This window comes from Dunckerocampus dactyliophorus, chromosome 19 (genome assembly GCF_027744805.1).
Source record: "Dunckerocampus dactyliophorus isolate RoL2022-P2 chromosome 19, RoL_Ddac_1.1, whole genome shotgun sequence".
NCBI classification, from domain to species: domain Eukaryota; kingdom Metazoa; phylum Chordata; class Actinopteri; order Syngnathiformes; family Syngnathidae; genus Dunckerocampus; species Dunckerocampus dactyliophorus.
In genome coordinates, this window is record NC_072837.1 from 1,089,792 (window position 1) to 1,112,271 (window position 22,480).

Here is a 22,480-nt window from a genome sequence, read left to right on the forward strand (position 1 = left end):
GACTTGTTTATTCTTTCATGTTTGGGCTTTAAAACAACTTCTCCATCGCTCTGTGGTATCAACAAGCATGCTCATAATAAAAACTCATTTTGAGAGAATTTAAAATCCTACTTTTTGTTATTTCCATTTCCAATTGTGATTCAAATGATGTTGTTTTGAGAGCAGCAGTCAGTTCCACTTTGTCAAGGTGCAAAGCTCCGAGCAATTTTGTCCCTCAGCAGGTTGGACGCTAACGACTTGTGATCGCTGAACTGCAGCCGGGGCGGGGCGGGGCGAGGAGAGCTAAGCCGCCAAGAGTGTGTACACGTTCCGTATGAATGTTGTTACCTCCGCCAAGCGTGATCCAGCCACGCCAGAGAGGCTTCGTTCCGATCGCTGTGCAAAAACTACAATTTCCAAAAGACTTTCGTTTCAGATGTGAAAAAAGATTCCTTTTGAGTCCCGATTCCGCTGCTCCCCCACACGCGCATGTGAGCGGTAGAGGCAATGAAGCAGGAAGCAAACGTACCAAAACTCCAACCCTAACTAACCAAGCAAGAGTCTCAGTCAACGTTGGCGCGTGTTCAACGCCAAGATTGAAGCTTGAGCGTGGACAATGCCGCAGCAAAAACTCACCAGCCGTGTCATGATGACTCAGGGGGTTGCGGGGCTGGTGAAAATAGACCTGACATATTTTTAACATTTAATCCTTTAGCTGCGCGCTAAAAGCGTCTCCAACTGGCTTCATGCGGCGGTGGCGTCCAAGTCATGTGTCCAGCAGATTTCTGTCCAATCTGCCAGTGATTAGCCCAGCTTTTCAGTCTATCCTTGGCGCCCTCGTGCATGTGATTAGCTGCTGGGCCCGCTACGGGACTGCACTGGACCGGAGGACCGCAAACTAGCTTCTCTGGTGGAGGTCCTTTGTGGAGTTTTATTCCTTGGATGGTTTTGGATGATGGCGCTGGATGGATCTAGTAAGTGGATGCACTTTTCAGTACTGTTTGGCTCAATGCTACGACGCATCTGGAAATCTCCTTGCTGCAGAATCACGACTTGCAGACAAGTCTTTAATGCTGCATAGACTATGAATGCGACCGGACTTGTGGAACTCCTTTAATAAGGAGAACACGACCTCCGGGTGTATGTTTCTATCACTGCAGTCATCCGAAGCTGCATATGGTCACTCCTCAAGGAAAACAACATGCTAAGCATTAAAGTAGGGCCTGGGGGCCATTTGCGGCCCGTGGCTGTTTTTCTTTTGGTGCGTGGCACATTCTAAAATCATCATTTAAGAAAAAAACATTAAAAAAAAACATCAACAGCAAAAATGGGAAAATCAGTCATTTTGCAAGCATAAAGCCAAAATCCTGTATTAAGAGAAAAGAAGTTGTAATCTTGCAAGAAAAAGTCGCATTTTTACGAGAATAACGTTGCAATGTTGAGGAAAAAATGACGTCATTTTTGTTACATAAAGTTGAAATATTAAAGAAAAAGTCGTAATATTATGAAAAACAAATAAAACAAAATCAAGCTGTAATTTTTGGAAAATTAGGTTGCGGAAAAAGTTATAATGTTACGAGAATAAAGTTCAAATATGATGCTAATAAAGTTATAATTCCGAGACGAAAAAACAGCTGTAATATTACGAGAATAAAGTCAAAATATTAAGAGAAAAAATAGTATGCTGATGAGAAAAATAGTGGCAATTTTAAGAGAACACATTTGTAATATTATGAGGAAAATTAATGTCTTTTTAGTAGCATAAAGTTGGAATATTAAAGAAAAATATTTGTTTAAGTCGTAATATTATGAAAAACAAACAAAACAAGTATTAGCTTGGAATATTAGCTTGCAGAAAAAGTTATACAGTAATGTTAGGAGAATAAAGTCTAAATGTTATGGCAATAATGTCATAATTAGGAGAAGATAATTTACAAGAAGAAAGTTTAAATATAATAAAAAATATGTAATTTTTCTAAAGTCGTAATATTATGAGAAACAAACAAAACAAAATAAAGTTGTCATTTTTGGATTATTAGTTTGGGGAAAAAGTTCTAAAATTATGGAAATAAAATTCACGAAAGTTATTTAAGAAGAAAGTTGAAATATTTGGAAAATGTAGAACAGTAAAAATGGTGAAAGTGAAGTTGATACTAATAAAATGCTTTTTCGCTGAGATCACAAAGCTGACGCCCGTGAAATATCCATAACTTCTTATCATATTTACGTGTGGTGCTTTACCAAGCACCCTTTCATTTTTCACTACGTGGCCTTCGCTGGAAAAAGTTTGGACACCCCCACATTAAAGCAACAAAATGTAAGAACTGGTTTCAAACGAGACTTCCAAAATCATCCCGATGGAACGTTCTTATAAAAACGGGAACAACGTCGCGATGCTAAACACATCTTACGATATTATGGGCGGGCCAGCCAGGACACCTCTCGTGTTGCGTTAGCACTAGCGTCACGAAAAGAAAAGAAACCGATGACTTGTGTTAGCATTCCGTGCCAAAAGCAAACAAAAGGTTACTTTAAGGGTCTTTACTAAAGGCACTGTGAGAAAACCCACTGATCTATTCTGCTTTAAAGGCAGGAAATGCTTATTTTGTTGTTTAAAAGCATGCGATAGCCACCAAAAGGTAAACAACACGTTTGAGCGGCCACACAATAAGAAACGAAGGAGTATTTTAAGCAATGGAGCGCTCGCCTTTGCCAAAAGGAAACCCTTAAAAGACGCTAATACAAAAAGAAGGATAAGAGCCAAAATATTTCTTTATAATTGTCAGTCAAGCTTGGCCTATTTTACCAACTCTTTACAGTTTTCCACACCATCCCCTCCTCTCCTTTTCTACCCGGCAACAATGAAGCCTCTTACCTCCCAGCTTTGTCTTAGCGTGAATGACTTTATTTGCAGATATTTACGCTTTTTAGCGGCGCTAATCCCTGGCGGAGGTTCTCCCGATGGATTCTCCTCGCTGGCGACAGCAACGAGGTAACGTCCACTTTTAAGCTTGTTATTTGCTTTGCCTCCTCGTCATCCCTGTCTTCTCTGACACCTTCATCTCTGGCATGGGAGGATGTCCCATTTGAAATGCTGAGTAGCTAGGATCAATCACGCCACAACAGAATTTCAAAGATGTCGTCTTTCGTCCAGGTTGGGATGATTGGAAGGCGGGGCTCTGCTAGGCTCCACGCTCGGCGTCTAAACTGAAGGACGAGCATCGGCCATGTCCTCCCACAGCTTCCAGTGCTTCAGCGCCGTCTCTGGGGACACCTCCCAAAAACACCCCACCTGCAGGCTGCCCCGCATCTCCCATCACGACCCCGTGGCGGCCGAATGCTGCCTGTGCTCGGAGTACAGACACGCCCGCACCATGGAGGCGCTGCAGTCCTTGTCCTCTCTCTGTCACTACGACCACCAGCGCCACCGTCATACCCATCATCATCCTCACCAGTATGTCCGCTGGAGGCCCAGCAGGCCCGAGGAGAACCCCGGGGCGCCTCAGCGGCACGCTAAGAGGGTGGTGCTGGTGAAAAACAGCGACCCCTCGGTGAGGAAGACCATCGTCTTACATCGCAAGGGGCTGCGCAGCTTTGGACTTTTCCTGGAGGAACTCTCTGAGCTCATGCAGTACCACGTCAGGAAGGTGTACACTCTGGACGGGCACAAGGTGAGGTCACGTTAGGTACACCTGCACAGTGTAAAAGTATCGAAAAGTTATTGTCAAACAGGCATTCATTCATCAGTGTTAGCCTTTATGCAGCTCGACCTCTGCTGATAATGAAATACAGAGCAGAGGGAAACAGAGGCCTCTAGCGGCCATATTGATGTACAGCAGGTGGATGCCCCGTGTGAAACCAGCATGGAACCACTACTATGGGTTCACCAGCTAAACATATCAATTATAAAAGTAGCATAATTTGCCTAAAAAGTTGTTTTATTAGCTATAAAAATTAAACAAATTAGTTATAAAAGTCACTTTAGGTACTAAAGGAGTCATTTATTAGCGATAATAAAAAGCTACAAGAGTTGTTAGTCAGGAGTGCCACTTCCGGTCTATACCGATATTACAGCCTTGAATATCGGCCGATACTGAAATCCTATATGAACATGAATCATATGTACTTTTAGTGTGGAATGTTAGAAAAGGCTTGATCAAGCATCCGAGGTATGGTTTTATCCACAATGTAGTGGCGGTTAGGCGTGACATAGCGAGGTTCGAGGTGCTCAATGAAGCATTTCAACTAGGGGTACCGATAGTTATGAGGGAATTATGATGTCATGCTGATAAATCTGATAAGATTAAGTAGAAATATAATAATAAATATAATATTAAAAAAACGCTCTACTGAGGTGAGATCACCTGCACTGTGCTGGTGTGCAAATCAAGCGCCCCTTTTTTTCTCCTGCCTTTGCCGTAACTTCCCCTGAGCTCACTTGTAAACAAACATTCACCTTCAGAGGAAGACGTTTGGCGTGCTAGTTGTACCAAACGCTCAGCGATGAGGGGAAAGAAACCTCACTGGCCACCTGAAACGCCAGCATCGCTACCACGCCTGGGGCTTGCTGTGCCGCGCTGTTTGAAAAGTGCAAAAAGTTTCCCAGAGACTTCCGTAGCAGCACACCGGCTGCCGGGGGCGTGTGCCCGAATACAGTGTACCTTGCTGGGCCACAGCAGGCGGCTCCTCTCCCTCTATACTCTGGTTCTGCTGATAGGAGAGATGTGGTGGTAGTGATGTCATCAGATTTCAACACGTACACTTGGTCAAATCCTAATTTGTTAACTTCAGGTGTGCACAAATTACACTTCAATGTACATTTAAAAGTACATATAAAAACATATTAAACTATTAAACTATAACTATTGAATGCGTCTTCTGAATGCCTTATATTTGTATTTGATTTTCATGTAGCAATTTTTATGCTTGAAAATGCTTAATTTAGGCTAAGAATATGTAACATTTGCTTGCAAACGCATGCTTTAAAAAAAAGTAATAACAGGCCGTAGTCAACCACAAAACAGCGATCATTTCTTAATTTATTTTGAAAAGCCGTTTTTGAGTGAAGCCACGAAATTCAAACCACTTAGTGGTGAGGGACGACTGCGTTCCGAGCATCTTCCATTAATTCCAAAAGTATGCATATCAATTCGCAGTGTTTTTTGTCAGTTAATTCCAAATGTAATTGTGTAATAAATGATGTACAAATTACATTTTACTGGTGTTCAGCTAACAAGTGTCGGCTACAAACGCACTTGTATTGGTTTAAAAAGTACTTTTATCTGCTAGAGATACTCATACAGTCATCCTTCGCAATATCGCGGTTTGATTATTGCGCCCTCACTTCATTGCGTTTTTTTTAGAAATTAATGAATGAGTAAATGATGACTGTTTTGTGGTAGACTCTGGTCTATTATTAGTCAAAGCATATTAAAGTACAAGTGATATGTAGGATTCTGGTCACTAGGTGACAGTAATGACACAAAACATTGAGACATTAGCTTACATGACATTACCTTAACACTGCACCAAGTCATGACGTCGTGTCCCACATGTGAAAAAAAGCCATCCTCCCATTCCGTGTGGAAATAGTACGTTTTTGGCTTCTTTAGTTTAGAAGAAATAAATTCAAGGCTAAATGGTTAGCTCACAAGCTTGCTAACTTGCTAGCTAGCGGCTGTCTCTAGTCCCTGCAGCATAAGAGTTGAACAATGTGTTGTAAATAAAGAATAATAAGAGTGTAAAGGTGACTATAGTGGTGTTATTTCATGGCTGTAATAATATTAAGACTATATTTAGAAAGTCATAAACAGTTTTTTTAAGTTTGAATAATGAAAATATTTCATTTATTAACACTGAATCCTATATTGTGGAAATTCATTCATCGCATTCGGGTCTGGAACCAATTAACCAATAAATGAGGGACGTTAAAATGTTTGTTAGCAAGCGCAATTATGCCCATGTTGGAATATAAGATAGCAAAAAGTACTTTTGTTTACATTGCTGCTGATGGTTCTTCTACTGTAAAGTACGTTACGTACTGTATGTATATCATATAACATTTAGCACATATGCAATTACAGGGCCATTGAAGATTTCCCAGTCGTCGCAAAACGCCTTCCCATTTTCCTCCAAACACCATTTATCTTCATGAAATCACTGTTATTTCGACAAAGGGAGAAATGGGCCACTTTTAAAACTCGCACACTTTTACTCTCTATGTGCAGTACATACATCAGAAAGGCAATTAATTACCTTCACTCTAGCTTGGTGTGACTGTGCATGAAGCGATTCATCTACGCTGCCTGAGAGTGGATTTTCAGCTCAAAACTGCTTTGCCATCAAAAACACGTTGCTCATGAACAACACTTTTAAAAAGTGTCAGTGAAAGAAGCATTACAGCAGTTCTACAGTCTCTGGTCACAATATGAGACATGAACTGGGTTCAAAAGTCTGTCTTTCTGTCTGTAGACGTGCACCGTGTCACACTATCACAGCTGATTAGTTGCTTCAAGCAGTCCAGAAAGATAGAAAGGGGTCAGCGCGCACTGGCCCTACTGCCCCACCGGACCCAGCCCATCAGGTTAATCATCTCTTAAACAAAGGGATTATATTTTTTATTCACTTGTGATGACGATAGTTAGTCAGCGTAACACGTTTAATATGACTTTGTCACACTTTAACGTGTCCCTGTGTAAGCCTCGCTGGCAGCCTTCCATTGCGGGACTGCACCGTCATCTGTTGGAGTCCCTTGGAGATCATCCTGGATTAAGACGTTTTAGCCTGCACGCAGTGGTACAAGGAGAGAAAGCAGTATTTTTATTGCAGGCAAGGGTGTCAGAAACTAGGACTTTGTTATAATGAGGACCCCAACAGTTGAGAAGCCTTACCCAAGGGTGAACAGGCCCTTCCCCTGTGCCAACCAGTCCCAATCGCCATCCAATGCGAAACTAAAACCTGTCAGGGCAACAGTCTTTCAACTATTTTTTCCCGTTTCAGGTTGAAAATGTGCAAAGTGTCATGCACTGTCCCGGTGTTCTGGTCTGCGTGGGTCGGGATCCATCTCACCCCTCCGTTGTGGAGAGATTTCGAAAAGCTGCAGAAGAAAAATTGCCAACGCTGAACGCAATGGCACAATCCGCTGGCTGCGCAGACAGCGACGACGGTAGGGAACGTATTGACATAGTGTTTGAATACAAATGGATTCAATTTCTTCTGTTTATCATCCAAGGACACACCGTTCAACCGAAACTAGGATCTACCAACCAATCCACGAGGCATTCAGTGTCTTCTGAGAAGTCACTTCCAGATGGAACAGAATCACCAGAAGATGTTACCTTCTGTCCAGCCACCGCTGACAAATTAATTGATGACGATGTAGAGAAACTAGTCCATGTCAACAAAGATGGCAGCTTGTCCATGAAGATGAAAGTGCGCTTTCGGCTAGAGGAGGAAACCTTACTGTGGTCGACAGAAGTGAGAAAAAGCTCCAATAGGACCGGCGAGCACCTTCAGGAGCAAGCCGTCGGAAGAAGCTGCTCAGGTTCTGAAAATGTTTCGGAACCGGGTGAGGTGTACGTCACAAGGCACCACCAAAGACACAATTCTCGTTGTCCACACTGCTGTAGTCAAAGAAGAGAGTCCAACATTTGGACAAACACGGCGGCAGGTTCTCAGGAAGAAAGTCGCGGCATTCACACATCAAGCTCAAGCGCATCCTCGCACACAGTGGTTTCCAGAAAAACCACGGTTGAAAATCTGCAAACTGTGGCCAGATCGGACGAGGAGCACAAAGAAGAAGTGGTGGAGCATGTTGAAGCGTCTGAAACGGTGGAGTATAGCACCATCCGCAGTGAGTCTTACGTGGACACTATGGGCAACTGTGAGGCTGAGCAAGAAGAAGAACCTGGATCTACAAGATCTTCAAGACCACCCTCACAGAGTGGGAAACCTGAGGAGATCACAGCAGATGACACTTTGAGGCAATCATCACCGGAATCTAATCACTCAAAGAACTCCACCAAGAAGTCCAAAAAGATCTATGCGTGTCACTGTGGAGCATCTGATGTAAACTCTGAGGAGACAGTTGCAGTTACGTCTGGCCAATCAAACTCAAAAGAAACAAATACTGCAGAACCTGAGGGTTTGGAGGAGGAACGATCCAAAAGTGCCATGTCCATTCGTTCAAATGCCTCAACAAAGTGCAAACCAGAACTCTTAGAGTGTGAAGAAAGACCATCAAGTCAAACATCAGCCAAGTCTGAGGTGACAAGTGAATGTCAATCAGAAAAGGAAGCCACTGGCGAAAGACCAGCAACTTCCTTGTCGTCTGCTCATGTGGATGCGGCTGACAAAGAATCTGCCAAAGAAGTCCAAGACCAACCCGAGGAAAGTGAGAATGGACAGCGAACACAAAGCCAAATGTTAATTAAATCTTCTACAAAGTCCAAAACACTTGAACAAAGTCTAGAAGAGAAATCAGAGGTGAATGTTGATGAACTAGAATCTACGAAGGCTGGAGAAGATCAAGAAAGAGCGCAGAGTGTCCTGTCAGCAACATCCGGAAAGTCTAAAACCTTGGAAGTTGACAAGGAAGTACAAGACACAGATGCAGTGTTAAATACTGATGGCTGCACTGAGGAGGAAACTGATGACAGACCTCCTAGTACCATGTCCATAGTATCTGCCATTTCAGATGCAAGGTCAAGGAAATCAAAAACCCCAGAAGTTGATGCTGATCGATATACTACAGAGGCAGCTGAAGGTAGACCACAAAGCACAAAGTCAATCAACTCAGTAAAGTCAGAAAAGACCAGTGTTTCTGCAAGATCTCGCCAATCTAAGTCACTGGAAGCTCCAGGCGATGAATGTCAAATTGATGGAGCTCCAACTGAAGAAGAAGCAGCGAGCAACACATCAGCCAAAGTGAGCAATTTGGAAGTAGAAGACGACGTCTCACATTACGAGGATGAGGACACACAGGGACCTAATTCAGGCAACCACAGTGAATTTGAAGCAAGATCACACAGTGCCATGTCAGAAAAAAATGGGAAGTCAGAATCATCTGCAATATCTGTAAAGTCTGAAGATAGGACTGAAGAAAATGGCAATGATGCACCAAGAGCACAAAGTGCAATGTCTGCCAAATCAAAAGCATCTGAAGGATCTTCTAAATCCAAAGCCTCTCAGATGGTTCTTGGACAAAATGACGAAGAAGATACTGGACAAGGAGCTAGCCAGAGGTCACCAAGTGGCATGTCAACCAAATCTGCCAAGTCAAGCGTTTGTTCGAGGTCAAACGAGGATGAGCGGGAACCAAGTGTGATGTCGGTAAAGTCGGAGCGATCAGCCAAGTCAGTCAAATCGACGCGATCTGCTAAATCTAACATCTCCAAACCTAATGTTTCTTCACAATCCAATGTTTCTGAAGTTCCTCTGGAAGATGGTGTCGATATACTTGAAGATGAGGACACAAATGGTAGAGCAACAAGCGGCATGTCAGCCCGATCCAACAAATCCACAAGATCAAACAAGTCGAAATGCTCTGCTGATGTTCAAGTGGAGGAGAAGTCTCAGTGTTCCATTGAAGAAACAGAAGAAAGGGCCTCAAGCTGCATGTCATCAAAATCAATCCAGTCACATGTTTCTGCAGAGAGACCGCACAGTGCTTTTTCTGCAAAATCAGCAAAATCACACGTTTCTAGGAAATCTACAAAATCAGATGTTTCTGGAATTTGTGCCAAAGATGTTGAAGAGGAATGTGATGAGAGATCACACAGTGCGATGTCAGCCAAATCTGCAAAGTCTTCTCTTTCTGTAAAATCAAAAGTATCGAATGTTTCAACTGATCCCTGTGATCACCAAGAGAGGGTGCCAAGCAGCAGGTCAGTCAGATCAGAAAGATCTACAAAATCAAACGTTTCAGTAACATCTAAGTCCATGAAGGACAGTCCATCTGATCATGGTATGGATTCTCTCCAAGAAGAACAAACTGAAAGCAGATCAATAAGTTCACTATCAGTTTTATCAAGTGTTTCAGCGAGTAAGTCCAAATGTTCAACTGAAGGTCCAGCTGAACAATGCAGGCTTAAGTCACGTGCTTCTGAGACATCGGTGGTATCCAATGTGTCAGAGGTTCTGTCTGCAGAAGTCTCAAGTAGAGCGGGGAGTAAAGTGTCTGCCAAATCCATCAAGTCCAACAAATCTAAAATCTCAGCTGATGAAAATGCTTCTTGTCATGATCCAGTAGAAAGAGCTTTGAGCAACTTGTCCATCAAATCAGCAAAATCTGCAAAGACAAGCGTCTCTGGTGTATCTCGGGATGTTTCTGAGCTGACCAGCGAACACAGCATTGAAATCGCTGAAATGGAGAGTGAAGAGCAGCGGAGTTCAAGGCAGTCAGTCGAGTCATGTACATCAGCAAGAGCAAACGGGTCCGAAGATGTAGAAAGTCCTGAACGTGTAGATAATAATGAGGACGAGGAGCGACGTGAAGCTGAAGAATCAGTCCAGTCACAAGCATCTGGTGTTGCTAAAGAGGTGACTATGCAAAGAGCTGCCAGCTGCTTGTCAGCAAGCTCTGCAAAGTCAAAGTCTTCAGGCCTCTCTCTGTTAAATAAAGACATTGAGAATCACGATGACGTATCAGAAATGAGATCAGCAAGCAAAGCATCCACCAAATCAACCAGGACAAACAGATCTGGCTCATCAAGAGCGACATGTGAGGCTCCTTCTGAAGAAAACGCTACAAACGGTGAGGAGGCAGTGCAGAGACCGCTGAGTGCCACATCAGCACAGTCAGACATATCAGCAAAATCCTCACATGCGGTGCACGAAAACAATGAAGCCAATACGGAGAGAGCACCGAGTAGTTTCTCTGGCAAATCAATGAAATCCAAGAAGTCAAATTCCTCAGCAGCATCAAAGAAGTCAGACGCTGCTGTAGATGTTGTTAATATTGACGAAACTGAAATCAAATCAAATAAATCAGTAAAGTCTGTTGTGTCTGGAGAATCCAAATATTCTGTACAGCCTGAAAATGAATGTGGCGAAGAAGACTGTGAAGAATTAAGAATCCCAAGTGCGATGACCATCAAATCAGATGTATCTTTAAAATCAAGGACATCAAACAAATCAGAAAAGTCAGCTGAAATACCCGCTGAGGACGTTGATGTAATCAGTGGGACTCCAAGTGTTTTGTCCATCAAATCAAATGTATCTTCAAGAACCAGAAAGTCTGGAGTAGCTCCCAGCGAACAGACTGATAAAAGAACCCAAAGTGCACTGTCAAATGCATCTGTAAAATCCAAGAAGTCAGAAGTTCTTGCTGTGGCAGTTGAGGAATCAGAAGAAAGAACACCTACGGCCATGTCATCCAAGTCCAAAGTGTCAGCAACATCGGATGCTCTGGAAAGAAAAAGCCAAAGGAAAGGACAAAACTCTGTATCTGTCAAATCTGTAAAATCCAAGAAAAGTGATGACGACAACGGACCTACCAATGGAGATGTGAGCTCAGGGAGAGGACTAAATGGGCCTACAGATCACATGGACGCTGTCATTGACAACAACAAAAGTGACCAAGAGAAGATGGATGCTGATGATGCTGCGATAGTTCCATCAAACCTGCCAAATGCTTCCCTAACTGAGGTCGTAAATGAATGGCTTAAAACCATACCAGCTGACGGCGAACTGTGCGACGTGGAGGAGTTTAACTGTGACAGGCTCAAAAGCAGCACCACAGTCGACGAAAACAACGAAGACTCCGCCGTTGACAATATAAACGAACCAAACGATGTGAAAGGTGTTTCTGGAGATGAATGTCAACAAACCACAGAGGAATCAAATGGAGATCATGGAGATAATGACTCCAAGATGTTTTACTCTTCTGTGCAGGTGATGAGAGTACTTCTAAACCCAAAGCTGGACAGATGCAACAGTTTACCAGAGGTTTCTCCCGCATATGGACGCAAATTAAGCACTTCAGCCAGAGGTTTCTTGGATTGCCTGGTGAAGTTGCAGTTCATAGACCACGATCCTAAGAACACAGATGAAAAATGTAAACGATATAAAGCACTGATGGAGATTCTTCAATCCCTTTGGTTACGCGACTCAGACAATGAACCTGTCTTAGAAAAGGACCGCCATTCTGACGAGGAATTCATTCACACGTCCTCTTCTGGCGTGGATGTCAACAGTGGCTCCACAGGTTCTGGAAAGAGCAGCGACTGTGCAAATGGTAATCAAGCACAAACTCTCGCAGATACGTTTAGCAAAGCACAGGAAGTCCACCAGCATGAAGAAGCAGGAGGAGGAGAGGAGGGATTACCTGAGGGAAACCAAAAGGGAGACCCATCCACAAATGAAACCACTGGAAGTAATGATAGTCCAAGAGAACTGTCTGAAAGTCCACCATCCTCAGGCAATGGTGAGCGGCTTGAAACAGACTCTATGTCTGAGAGTCCAGTGCAGTCCAGCAAACGCATTTGTCAAGACCCTGATCCTGTTTGGGTCTTGAGTTTACTAGCCAATGTAGAGAAGCAGTTCATGACTCATTACATCAACGCAATGAGAGAGTTCAAAGATCACTGGAACTTGGATGATAATGAGCAGCTGAACAGGATGATAGGAGAACTTCAAAGACGCATCCAAACCAGCATACAAAAAGAACTGGGCAAGATCAAAGATCGAGGAGGCCTACCGAGGCCTCCGAAAGAAGCAAAGTCCAGGCCTTCAACGACCCAAACTGACGAGAGGCGACGAAGGCTTAAGATCAAAGCCAAACAGTCGTATGAATCGCATTTGGGAAAAAGCGATGATTCGACAACAAGCACAGTTTACAGTGACCAGCGTGCAGAAACCGTGGATGAAAACTGTCCGTGCGAATCATGCATTAAGAAACGCCCTGAGGAAATTATGAGCACTGCCCCGCTTCTCAACGACTTTGACCTAAACAGAAACCTTCATACGAGGAACGACGATCCTACAGATGACTCTCTCGCCAACACTGATACTAAAGCAGCAGCAACAATTGTTGGACAGATTCTGGAGAAAGCCATAAACCAAATGGAGGAAGATGAAGCTGAGGTTGAGGTTGGGGTCACAGGTGGAGATGTTTCTGTCGAGGAGCCTGGTGAGGCCAAAGAAGAAAAAGAAGCCAAGCTAAGCGAAGACCAAACAGAAGTTCCATTTGAAGATAATTCCACCACTAATGCCGATATGCCACAAAAGCAAGCAGCTGTAGCATGTCAAGCTGTGACTGCTGTTGTAGCTAACGAGACAACTGCTGCCAGTGGACCAGAGACGGATGACGCCTCCATCGTGCAGGACTCAAATGAATGTGCAAACACTGACGATGGGGTTTCTGCGGAAAACGAGATGATGGCTGAAATCAACACAGCTGAAGCGGTCACAAGTGAACATGAATGTGAAGAAGATGGGGAAGTCGAAGTTGATGGTGAAGAGCAAACTCCTGCTACCAGCGGAGAAGAGAATGATGACAATGCTGAGAATGATGATGCAGAAACTGTGGATCAGGACGCTGCAGAAGATGAGATGATAAACGCAAATGAAACCATCACGGCTGAAGATGAAGATGCAGCACAAGAATCCATCAGTGGTGAAGAGGAGGGTCTTGGTATGACTGGAGATGAGAATAACAACACAACCACTGATAACGAGGTTGCTGCAGAAGATGAGATGATGAGGGAAGAGGTTGAGGAAACAGCTGTAGCAGAAGAAGTGACGATAGATGAAGAAAGGTCAGCCATTGGTGAAGAAGCGACTCCTGCTGCCAGTGGAGATGAGAAGGATGAGGTAGCCACTGAGTTTGACGACACAAATGCTGCCGATGAGGTTGCTGCAGAAGATGAGATGATAAGCGAAGAGGTTCCTGAAACTGCTGAAACTGAAAATGCAGCATCAGAAGGTGCCATGACAGCCACCAGTCAACACAAATCCGAGGAAGATGAAGAAGAAGAAGCTCCTGCTACCAGTGAAGGAGAGAACGATGACTCAGCCACTGACAATGAGATCACCAATGCTGGAGAAGATCAGAAGATGAGTGAAGAGGGTGCTGTAAGTGACGATAAAGACGAAGAACAGAGAATCGGTGGTGAAGAAGAGACTCCTGCCATTAGTGGAGATGAGAATGATGATGCACCTTCTGAGAACGACAACGTAAATGATGAGGTTGCTGCAAAAGAAGAGATCAGTGAGGAAGTTAGCGAAGCAGCTGAAGCCAAAGATGCAACACAAGATGATGATGAATCTGACACAGTAAGTGCTGAAGAACAGATTCCTGCCACCAGTGGAGATGAGAATGAAGATGCAGTTCCTGATGAAGATGTTGCGGAACTTGAGAAGATGAGCGAAGAAGCTGCTGAAACAGCTGAAGATGCAGAGGAAAAGGCCACCATGACCGCTTCAAAGGCAGAGGCATCTGAGAAAGAGGAAGACGAAAAGGAGACTTTTGTTACATGTGGAGATGAGAATAAAGATGCAGCCACTGATGCTGAGGTTGCTGCAGAAGATGAGAAGATGAGTGAAGAGGTTCCCGAAACAGCAGAAGATGCAGCAGAAGAGGCCACCATGACGGCTACAAACAGGGATGAATCTGAGAAAGAGGAAGAAGAAGATAATGAGACTCCTGACAATAATGGAGATATAAATGAGGATGCCACCACTGATAATGAGGTTGCTGCAGAAGATGAGAAGAAGAACGAAGAGGTTGCTCAAACAGCTGAAACTGAAGATGCAGCACCAGAGGTCACCATGGCAGAGGATGATGAAGAAGACAGAGCAAGCGGTGAGGAAGACACTCCTGTCACTAGTGGAGATGAAAATGAGGATGCCGACACTGATGATAATGTTGCTGCAGAAGATGAGAAGACGAGTGAAGATGTTGCCGAAACAGCAGAAGATGCGACAGAAGAGACCGCAGTGACGGCCACAAATGAGAATGAATCTGAAAAAGAGGAAGAAGAAGAAAATGAGACTCCTGTCACCAGTGGAGATGAGAATGAGGATGCCACCAGCGATAATGAGGTTGCTGCAGAAGATGAGAAGATGAGTGAAGAGGTTGCCGAAACTGCTGAAGATGCAGCAGAAGAGACCACTGTGATGGCCACAAATGAGAATGACTCTGAGAAAGAGGAAGAAGAAGAAAATGAGACTCCTGTCAATAATGGAGACGAGAATGAGGATGCCACCAGCGATAATGAGGTTGCTGCAGAAGATGAGAAAATGAGCGAAGAGGTTACCGAAACTGCTGAAGATGTAGCACATGAGGCAGACAAAGAAGAAGAAAATGAAACTCCTGTCACTAGTGGAGATGAGAATGAGGATGCCGCCACTGATGATAACATTGCTGCAGAAGATGAGAAGATGAGTGAAGAGGTTGCCGAAACAGCAGAAGATGCAGCAGAAGAGACCGCCGTGATGGCCACAAATGAGAATGAATCTGAGAAAGAGGAAGAAGAAGAAAATGAGACTCCTGTCACCAGTGGAGATGAGAATGAGGATGCTACCAGCGATAATGAGGTTGCTGCAGAAGATGACAAGATAAGCGAAGAGGTTGCCGAAACTGCTGAAGATGTAGCACATGAGGCAGACAAAGAAGAAGAAAATGAGACTCCTGTCACTAGTGGAGATGAGAATGAGGATGCCGCCACTGATGATAACATTGCTACAGAAGATGAGAAGATGAGTGAAGAGGTTGCCGAAACAGCAGAAGATGCAGCAGAAGAGACCGCCGTGACGGCCACAAATGAGAATGAATCTGAGAAAGAGGAAGAAGAAGAAAATGAGACTCCTGTCACCAGTGGAGATGAGAATGAGGATGCTACCAGCGATAATGAGGTTGCTGCAGAAGATGACAAGATAAGCAAAGAGGTTGCCGAAACTGCTGAAGATGTAGCACATGAGGCAGACAAAGAAGAAGAAAATGAGACTCCTGTCACTAGTGGAGATGAGAATGAGGATGCCGCCACTGATGATAACATTGCTACAGAAGATGAGAAGATGAGTGAAGAGGTTGCCGAAACAGCAGAAGATGCAGCAGAAGAGACCGCCGTGACGGCCACAAATGAGAATGAATCTGAGAAAGAGGAAGAAGAAGAAAATGAGACTCCTGTCACCAGTGGAGATGAGAATGAGGATGCTACCAGCGATAATGAGGTTGCTGCAGAAGATGACAAGATAAGCAAAGAGGTTGCCGAAACTGCTGAAGATGTAGCACATGAGGCAGACAAAGAAGAAGAAAATGAGACTCCTGTCACTAGTGGAGATGAGAATGAGGATGCCGCCACTGATGATAACATTGCTACAGAAGATGAGAAGATGAGTGAAGAGGTTGCCGAAACAGCAGAAGATGCAGCAGAAGAGACCGCCGTGATGGCCACAAATGAGAATGAATCTGAGAAAGAGGAAGAAGAAGAAAATGACACTCCTTTCACCAGTGGAGATGAGAATGAGGATGCTATCAGCGATAATGAGGTTGCTGCAGAAGATGAGAAGATGAGTGAAGAGGTTCCCGAAACTGCTGAAGATGCAGCAGAAGAGGCCACCGTGACGGCCACAAATGAGGTTGAATCTGAGAAAGAGGAAGAAGAACATGATATTCCTGCCACTAGCGGAGACGAAAATGAGGCTGCAGCCATTGATGAGGATGCCGCAGAGGATGAGAAGATGAGCGAAGACAATACTGAAACAGTTGAAGCTGAAGATGCGGAACACGAGGCTGCCCCAGGCAATGATGAAGCCGAGAAAGATGAAGATATCCCTGGTAATCTGGAGACTCCTGTCACCAGTGGAGATGAGAATGAAGACTCTGCCTCAGAAGAAGCTGAAGATGAGGTGGAGGATGACAACAAGGATGAGACTGCGGAAGAGGAGGCATCCTTACCTGAGAACGATGACGAAGCTGATGAAAGCGGCGATGATGCGACTCAGGAAAAGTCCGCCAGCGAGGAAACGGCAGCAGAACAAACGGATCCGGATGATCCTGCAGGTGAAGATGAAAGTATGCCTGAGAATGAGGACGAATGCGCTGAGGAAGGGGCAGCTGAAGGAGCACCAGATGAGATGGAGCTCCAAGATGAGACCGCTGGAGTTGCGCAGGCCACAAACCATGAGACTGAAAATGAGGAAGAAGATCCTGGCCTAACAAGTGACGACGGAGAAGACCAAATGGCAGGCGTGGACGAGGATGGAGATGAGCCAGATGATGAGGAACCATCTAAACATGCGGAGGAGACCGATGAGCTAGCAACAGAACAGGAAGAAGACAAGGCTGGTGCTTCTTCTCAGGATGTTGATGAACATCCAGAAGCAGAGGAGGCTGACAGTGAAGAAGATGTTGATGCTGAATCTGATAATGAAGAGGAGGCTGCAAAGGAATCTGACGAGGAAGATCCAGAAGCAGAACCTGAGGAACCTGCAGAAAACAAGGAGTCAGGAGCAACTGGCGAAGAAGAGGATGTGGAAGCTGAAGATGAGGAAGCCCCAGATCCAGGTGGAGTGACACAGGAGGATGAGCAGACTGAGGAACCTGAGGTTCCCGATGGCGATGGTCCGGATGATGCAGAAAACGAGGAAGCCAAAACCCGGGAAGATGATAATGAAGATGATCGCGAAACCATTGGGGACACGTTTGAAGTTTCTGAAAAAGAGGAAGATCAGGGGGAGTCAGCCGACGGGGAAGACGAGGCAGAATCCGACAACGGCGCGGAGGAGGAAGGAAGCGAGAACTCTATGCCCGACTGGGCAGCCAATCGGGAGGCGGATAAAGCTGTCGCCGGGGAAACCACATTAGAGGTAAATAACACTTTGTTTAAAGTGAGCGCCGAGTCTGAGGACGGCGTTTACGCTGACGGAGAAGACTCGGACGTTGAACCCTTAAAGTCAGACGGCAAGTGACTGGATGCAGTATGCGGGGTGGTTCTTTAGGCGCGACCAAAAGAACATACGGGCATCACAACCACCACCTCCATAACGAGGCAGCTCTTTGACACAATCAACTTGAAAACTTGAAGGACAACTTGAATCCACTTGTGTACTGTATCGTAACACTCCCACCTGGAACTTCCTTTAGACGCACGCAGCGGCCACAATATTAGATACACCAAAAAATGTTCTTTGTTCTCCTTACGCAGTCCAAATCATGCGGCTTTTGTATTGCATCTCGTGAGGTGTACCTAATATTGCGGCCATTGTGTGTACATTTGCACATCCAGAATATTGTAGGTTTTCCTATTTGAAAGCAAACATGCGTTTCCTTTGTTGCGGTTATAATACTCTTTATTTTTCTAGTTAACGTTACTGCAAAGCCATGAAGAATTGTCATTTTGAATGATTGCTAAGTACTCCCATATGATTGTTAAAATGTCGTAGTAGAGAAGATAACTGTACTGGTTTCATTGTGTGGGGCGGGTGTTACTTCAGCTGAATGTACTGCACTTTTTTTGTCTGTGGAATAAAATGCAAATGCACTTTAAATACTTCATTGATGTCTTTTTTTATATGATTTTTAATGAATTCAGTTTTTGATTCATTGTTAATGAATGAATATACATGATTGCTACATGACTATGCACACATTCTACATTACTGTGTAGTATTAAATAAGATGACATGTGTTATTAAAATACAAATTCTTTTTTATATAATTGTATAATTTATATTTATAAATAAGACATTATATTCTACACAAGTATGTATTATTATATAAAATACATGTATAAATACAATTGATATTTTATATAATTTTATTATAATTTATATTTAAATGTAATCTTTTGTGAAAAAAAGTAAAAGATCCATCATAATTAAATACTAAGTGTTACTGTTTTTCACTCAGACCGACCTTGATAGCCAGGAAGCTAACAGCTAACTAGCATCCAATCAACTTGTGTGCAGCAGCAGCAGAGCCCCCCCACCCCCCTCCCAACCCCTATTAAGACGGAGCTGATGGATGGTGCCTTTGCCACTGGAGGTCTCCCGTGGGCATGTGACACCCATAATTGGTGTCACCCTGATTGACTGCACCGGAATGAGGACGTCACGTGGCCTCGGAGAGACTCCTACTTAAAGATCCTCGATGTGGGACGGGGCGCTGTGCTGTTTTTAGGGACAAAAACTGCAAAAACAGCGTCAAAGGTCTTCTACATAAGGCGCTACAGTTCCTGCAGTACTTTTTGGGCTGCACTGTGTCGATGAACATCAGCTTCCCCTGCTGTGTTTCAAGAGTTGGACAAGGAAAAAAAGTAGCAGAGGAAGCACCTGCTGGCTGGCAGAGCAGAGCTGTTTCCACAACAAACGGTGGAAGAGTGAGGAGCGTCATCCGGAGCTCAATCATGAAAGAAGGGGGTTTTTCCCTCCCAGCTGTCAAGACACTACCACTACCACTACTACTACTGCTACTACTACTACTGCACACTATGAAGGCATTAAAGGTGGTGGCCGCTGCATGTTCTACGTCCCAGTGGAGCACCATGATGGTGTCTGCTCAATGCATCATCATCATCATCATGATTGTTCCTCCATCACTTGGTCTTGTTAGGAATAATGCAGAAGGAGAAAGAGAGGGGACCTTCTCCTCACTTCCGTGTGTGACAGTGAACGCTAGCGGTTCCCACACTGGCAGGAAGTCCAACAGGAGCCTTGTGTCATGGAGGGGGTCAGAATGATACATTCACTCATGTGTCACGGCCACAGAGAAAAGAGACAAAAATAACCCAATGAGAATGAAGTCAAACAATTAGGAGGATAAAGTGGTTATTCTACAAGAAAGGAACTCATTTGAGGGGAATAAAGGTGGATTTTATGGGGAAAAGTGGTCATTTCATTTATGTGAAGTCACTATTTTATATATTATGGAGAAAACATCAGAATTTTCCCAAAATAACTTTGTAACATCACGTCTGTGTAGGCTCTCAGTCGTACAGGAGTTGTCCAACGAGGGAAAGGCTCCTTGAGACGTCATCTGTACTTCTGTGAAGAAGGTGTCGGACGTTTCGCTCGTTTGTAACATCACGACAAAATAGATGTAATTTGACAAGATTTAAGTTGCAATTTGATGAGGACGGCGCAACAAAAACTATGTTGCAATTTTAAGAGAAAAGTGTGTTGTGGTTTTACAAGAATATTGTGGTCACGCTACAGCAGGGGTGTCCCAAGTGTGGCTTGGGGTCCTTTTGCGGCCCATGGTCCATTTGCTATTATCCCACGGATAAAATAGAGCACAAAGGCACAATGTAAAGAGAAAAAGCAGAAATATTGATACTAACTAATAATAGCAAACAGCTTTGTCTTTAAATATAAAGCGGCTAATTGGTTCCAGACCCAACCGCGATAAATGAATGTCCGCAACATTGGATTCAATGTTAATCAATAGAATATTTTGTAGTTGGAGCATAGAAAAACTGCTTATGACTTTCTAAATGTTATTTTTGTTGCCATTATTAGAGCCCTGTGGACATGAAATAACACCTGTAGTCACCTTTACACTCCCATTAATCTTTGTTCACCTTATATTGTGCAACTTGTTATGCTGCAGGGAATCGAGACAGCTGGAAGCTAGTAAACAAACCAGATAGCCTCAAATTTATTTCTTCTAAACTTAAAGAGCCCAAAACGTACCACTTCCACACGGATTGGAGAACTTTTTTTCACTCTATGGTGTGGGACATGCCATGGCTGACTTCATGCAGTGTTAAGGTAATGTCATGTAAGGTCCTGTCTCAGTGTTTTGTGTCTTTACTGCCACCTAGTGACCAGAATGCTACATTTCACTTGTATTTCAATATGTTTGGACTCATCAAATGAGATGAAGGGACATGCTGCATTTCGGATGCACAGTATTTGTCCTCGGGCGAGGTCTGTGCTCTACTGAATACGTTTGTAGTTGTATTTGTAACATGACCTTTGGGTTGAAAAGACACTGTTGACGCGTAGACGTTTGGACCATGATTCCAACACGATAACGAACTTTCTTTTCACATGTGCACACAATATCACTAATACACACACATACAGTGTGCACAGTGACATTAATAAAGGGTGGTACAGGGGTGAGCGGGATACCAAAGGAGACCCACGCTCCCTTTCTTTCCCACCGTTGTTGAGGTTATCCTGTGGGGCCACTTAGGAGGCTCCTGCAGGCAGGATGCGATGTCTGGGGACCCCGAGCGCATCCGCCAAGGCTTGGGAAGAAAACAAGGGAGCCTGATGGAAGCCTGAAAAACAAAAACGGAACAGGAGTTTTAGCAAACCAGGACGCACTCAATAACACTCTCTGTGCACCTGCAGCATGCATGTGTGTGTGTATGTGTGTGTGTGAGATCACAATAGCCACACACAGCACAGGTGGTCCAAAAAAAAAAGACTGTGAAGTGTTGCCCAGTAGAGTAATATCCCCCCACGTTGTGTGTTGGATAAATCCCCCCATAGGAAGCAAAGACTTCCACTGTTGTAAGATTGATTGTTCGCCTCCACTTCAGTTCAATGAGATCCTCCTCCTTTCAGGGATTTCTTTGTCATTTAGGATGCAAAGCACAAAGCATAAATGAGTCATTATTATTACATTACATCATAGAATAGCCCTTGAATACACAGCAGGTCACGACAAGGGTCAATCACGAGTCAAAAGAGGATTTCGTCATACGTTAGGAGAAGGAAAACGTTATCTTTGGCGACCTCCGGTGGCAAGTTTGGGGAACGTCAACAACAGCGTTCAGTGAATGTGATTGCAGAAAATAATTTTTATATTCAGTAGTTTAACTTTGACTACATATGATTAGGGTTGTCAAAATAGCGCGTTAACACCATAACTAATTTATTTCATTAATTATGTTAACATTTTTAGCATCGTTAACGCATAGGTGTTATGTCCAGCCACATCGCTCTGTTATGACGGCAGGGAGCCACAATAGTCCCCACAGAGTCACACAGAGTCTGCCACTCTTCAAAACCTTTATTCTTACCTGAACACATCAACAGCAGTGCAATTCCAACACCATTTATTGATCTCCAACTCACAAACAAGTCTCTAGTCAGCTCGTCCTGGGAACGAAACTTCCGCATCGTCGTTGACCGCGAGATGCATTCACGGACACTCCGAAAATCACAACAACTTCTTCATTATGCTTGCAAGTGTGGTCTAAAAAAACAGACATATGAACAAAAACGGTAAGCGGAATTGAAGTATCCTCAGAAACCCCAGAAAACACACAGAAAACATGTAAATTCAATTTACGTTACGAGGTGTCTTTGAACGCAAGAGAGTAGCATCACGTGAATAGATTTTCAGACATTTGTGCTCTGCCGCAGGCGCGGATTTAGAGGGGGTGTGGGGGGTGTACACTCTTGAATCTTGAATCTTAAACGATATATTCCAAGAATAAAAATAACAACAAACTCTTGAAATTAAGGACATAAAATTATATCAGATATCACTAGATTGCAGGAAATGAGGTCTAATTTAAAAAATTACACACCCCCCTCCATT

At 43.9% G+C, this 22,480-nt stretch overlaps 1 protein-coding gene and 1 long non-coding RNA gene across 2 annotated transcripts; one reads left to right on the forward strand and one right to left on the reverse strand.

The window, feature by feature from the left end:
* Nucleotides 1–808: 808 nt before the first annotated feature.
* Nucleotides 809–18,479, forward strand: rp1l1b (rp1 like 1b). Its single transcript, XM_054762699.1, has 5 exons — nucleotides 809–953; nucleotides 2,894–2,971; nucleotides 3,134–3,650; nucleotides 6,979–7,144; nucleotides 7,211–18,479. Exons 3-5 carry the CDS (start codon nucleotides 3,207–3,209, stop codon nucleotides 17,890–17,892), a joined length of 11,292 nt encoding a protein of 3,763 aa, XP_054618674.1. The 5' UTR covers nucleotides 809–953; nucleotides 2,894–2,971; nucleotides 3,134–3,206; the 3' UTR covers nucleotides 17,893–18,479.
* On the reverse strand, nucleotides 6,369–22,070 carry LOC129172711 (uncharacterized). The gene is made up of 4 exons (XR_008567063.1): nucleotides 21,957–22,070; nucleotides 21,090–21,209; nucleotides 6,870–6,936; nucleotides 6,369–6,762 (listed from the first exon to the last, which is right to left on the reverse strand). It is a non-coding gene; the product is annotated as an uncharacterized LOC129172711 (long non-coding RNA).
* Nucleotides 22,071–22,480: the final 410 nt, after the last annotated feature.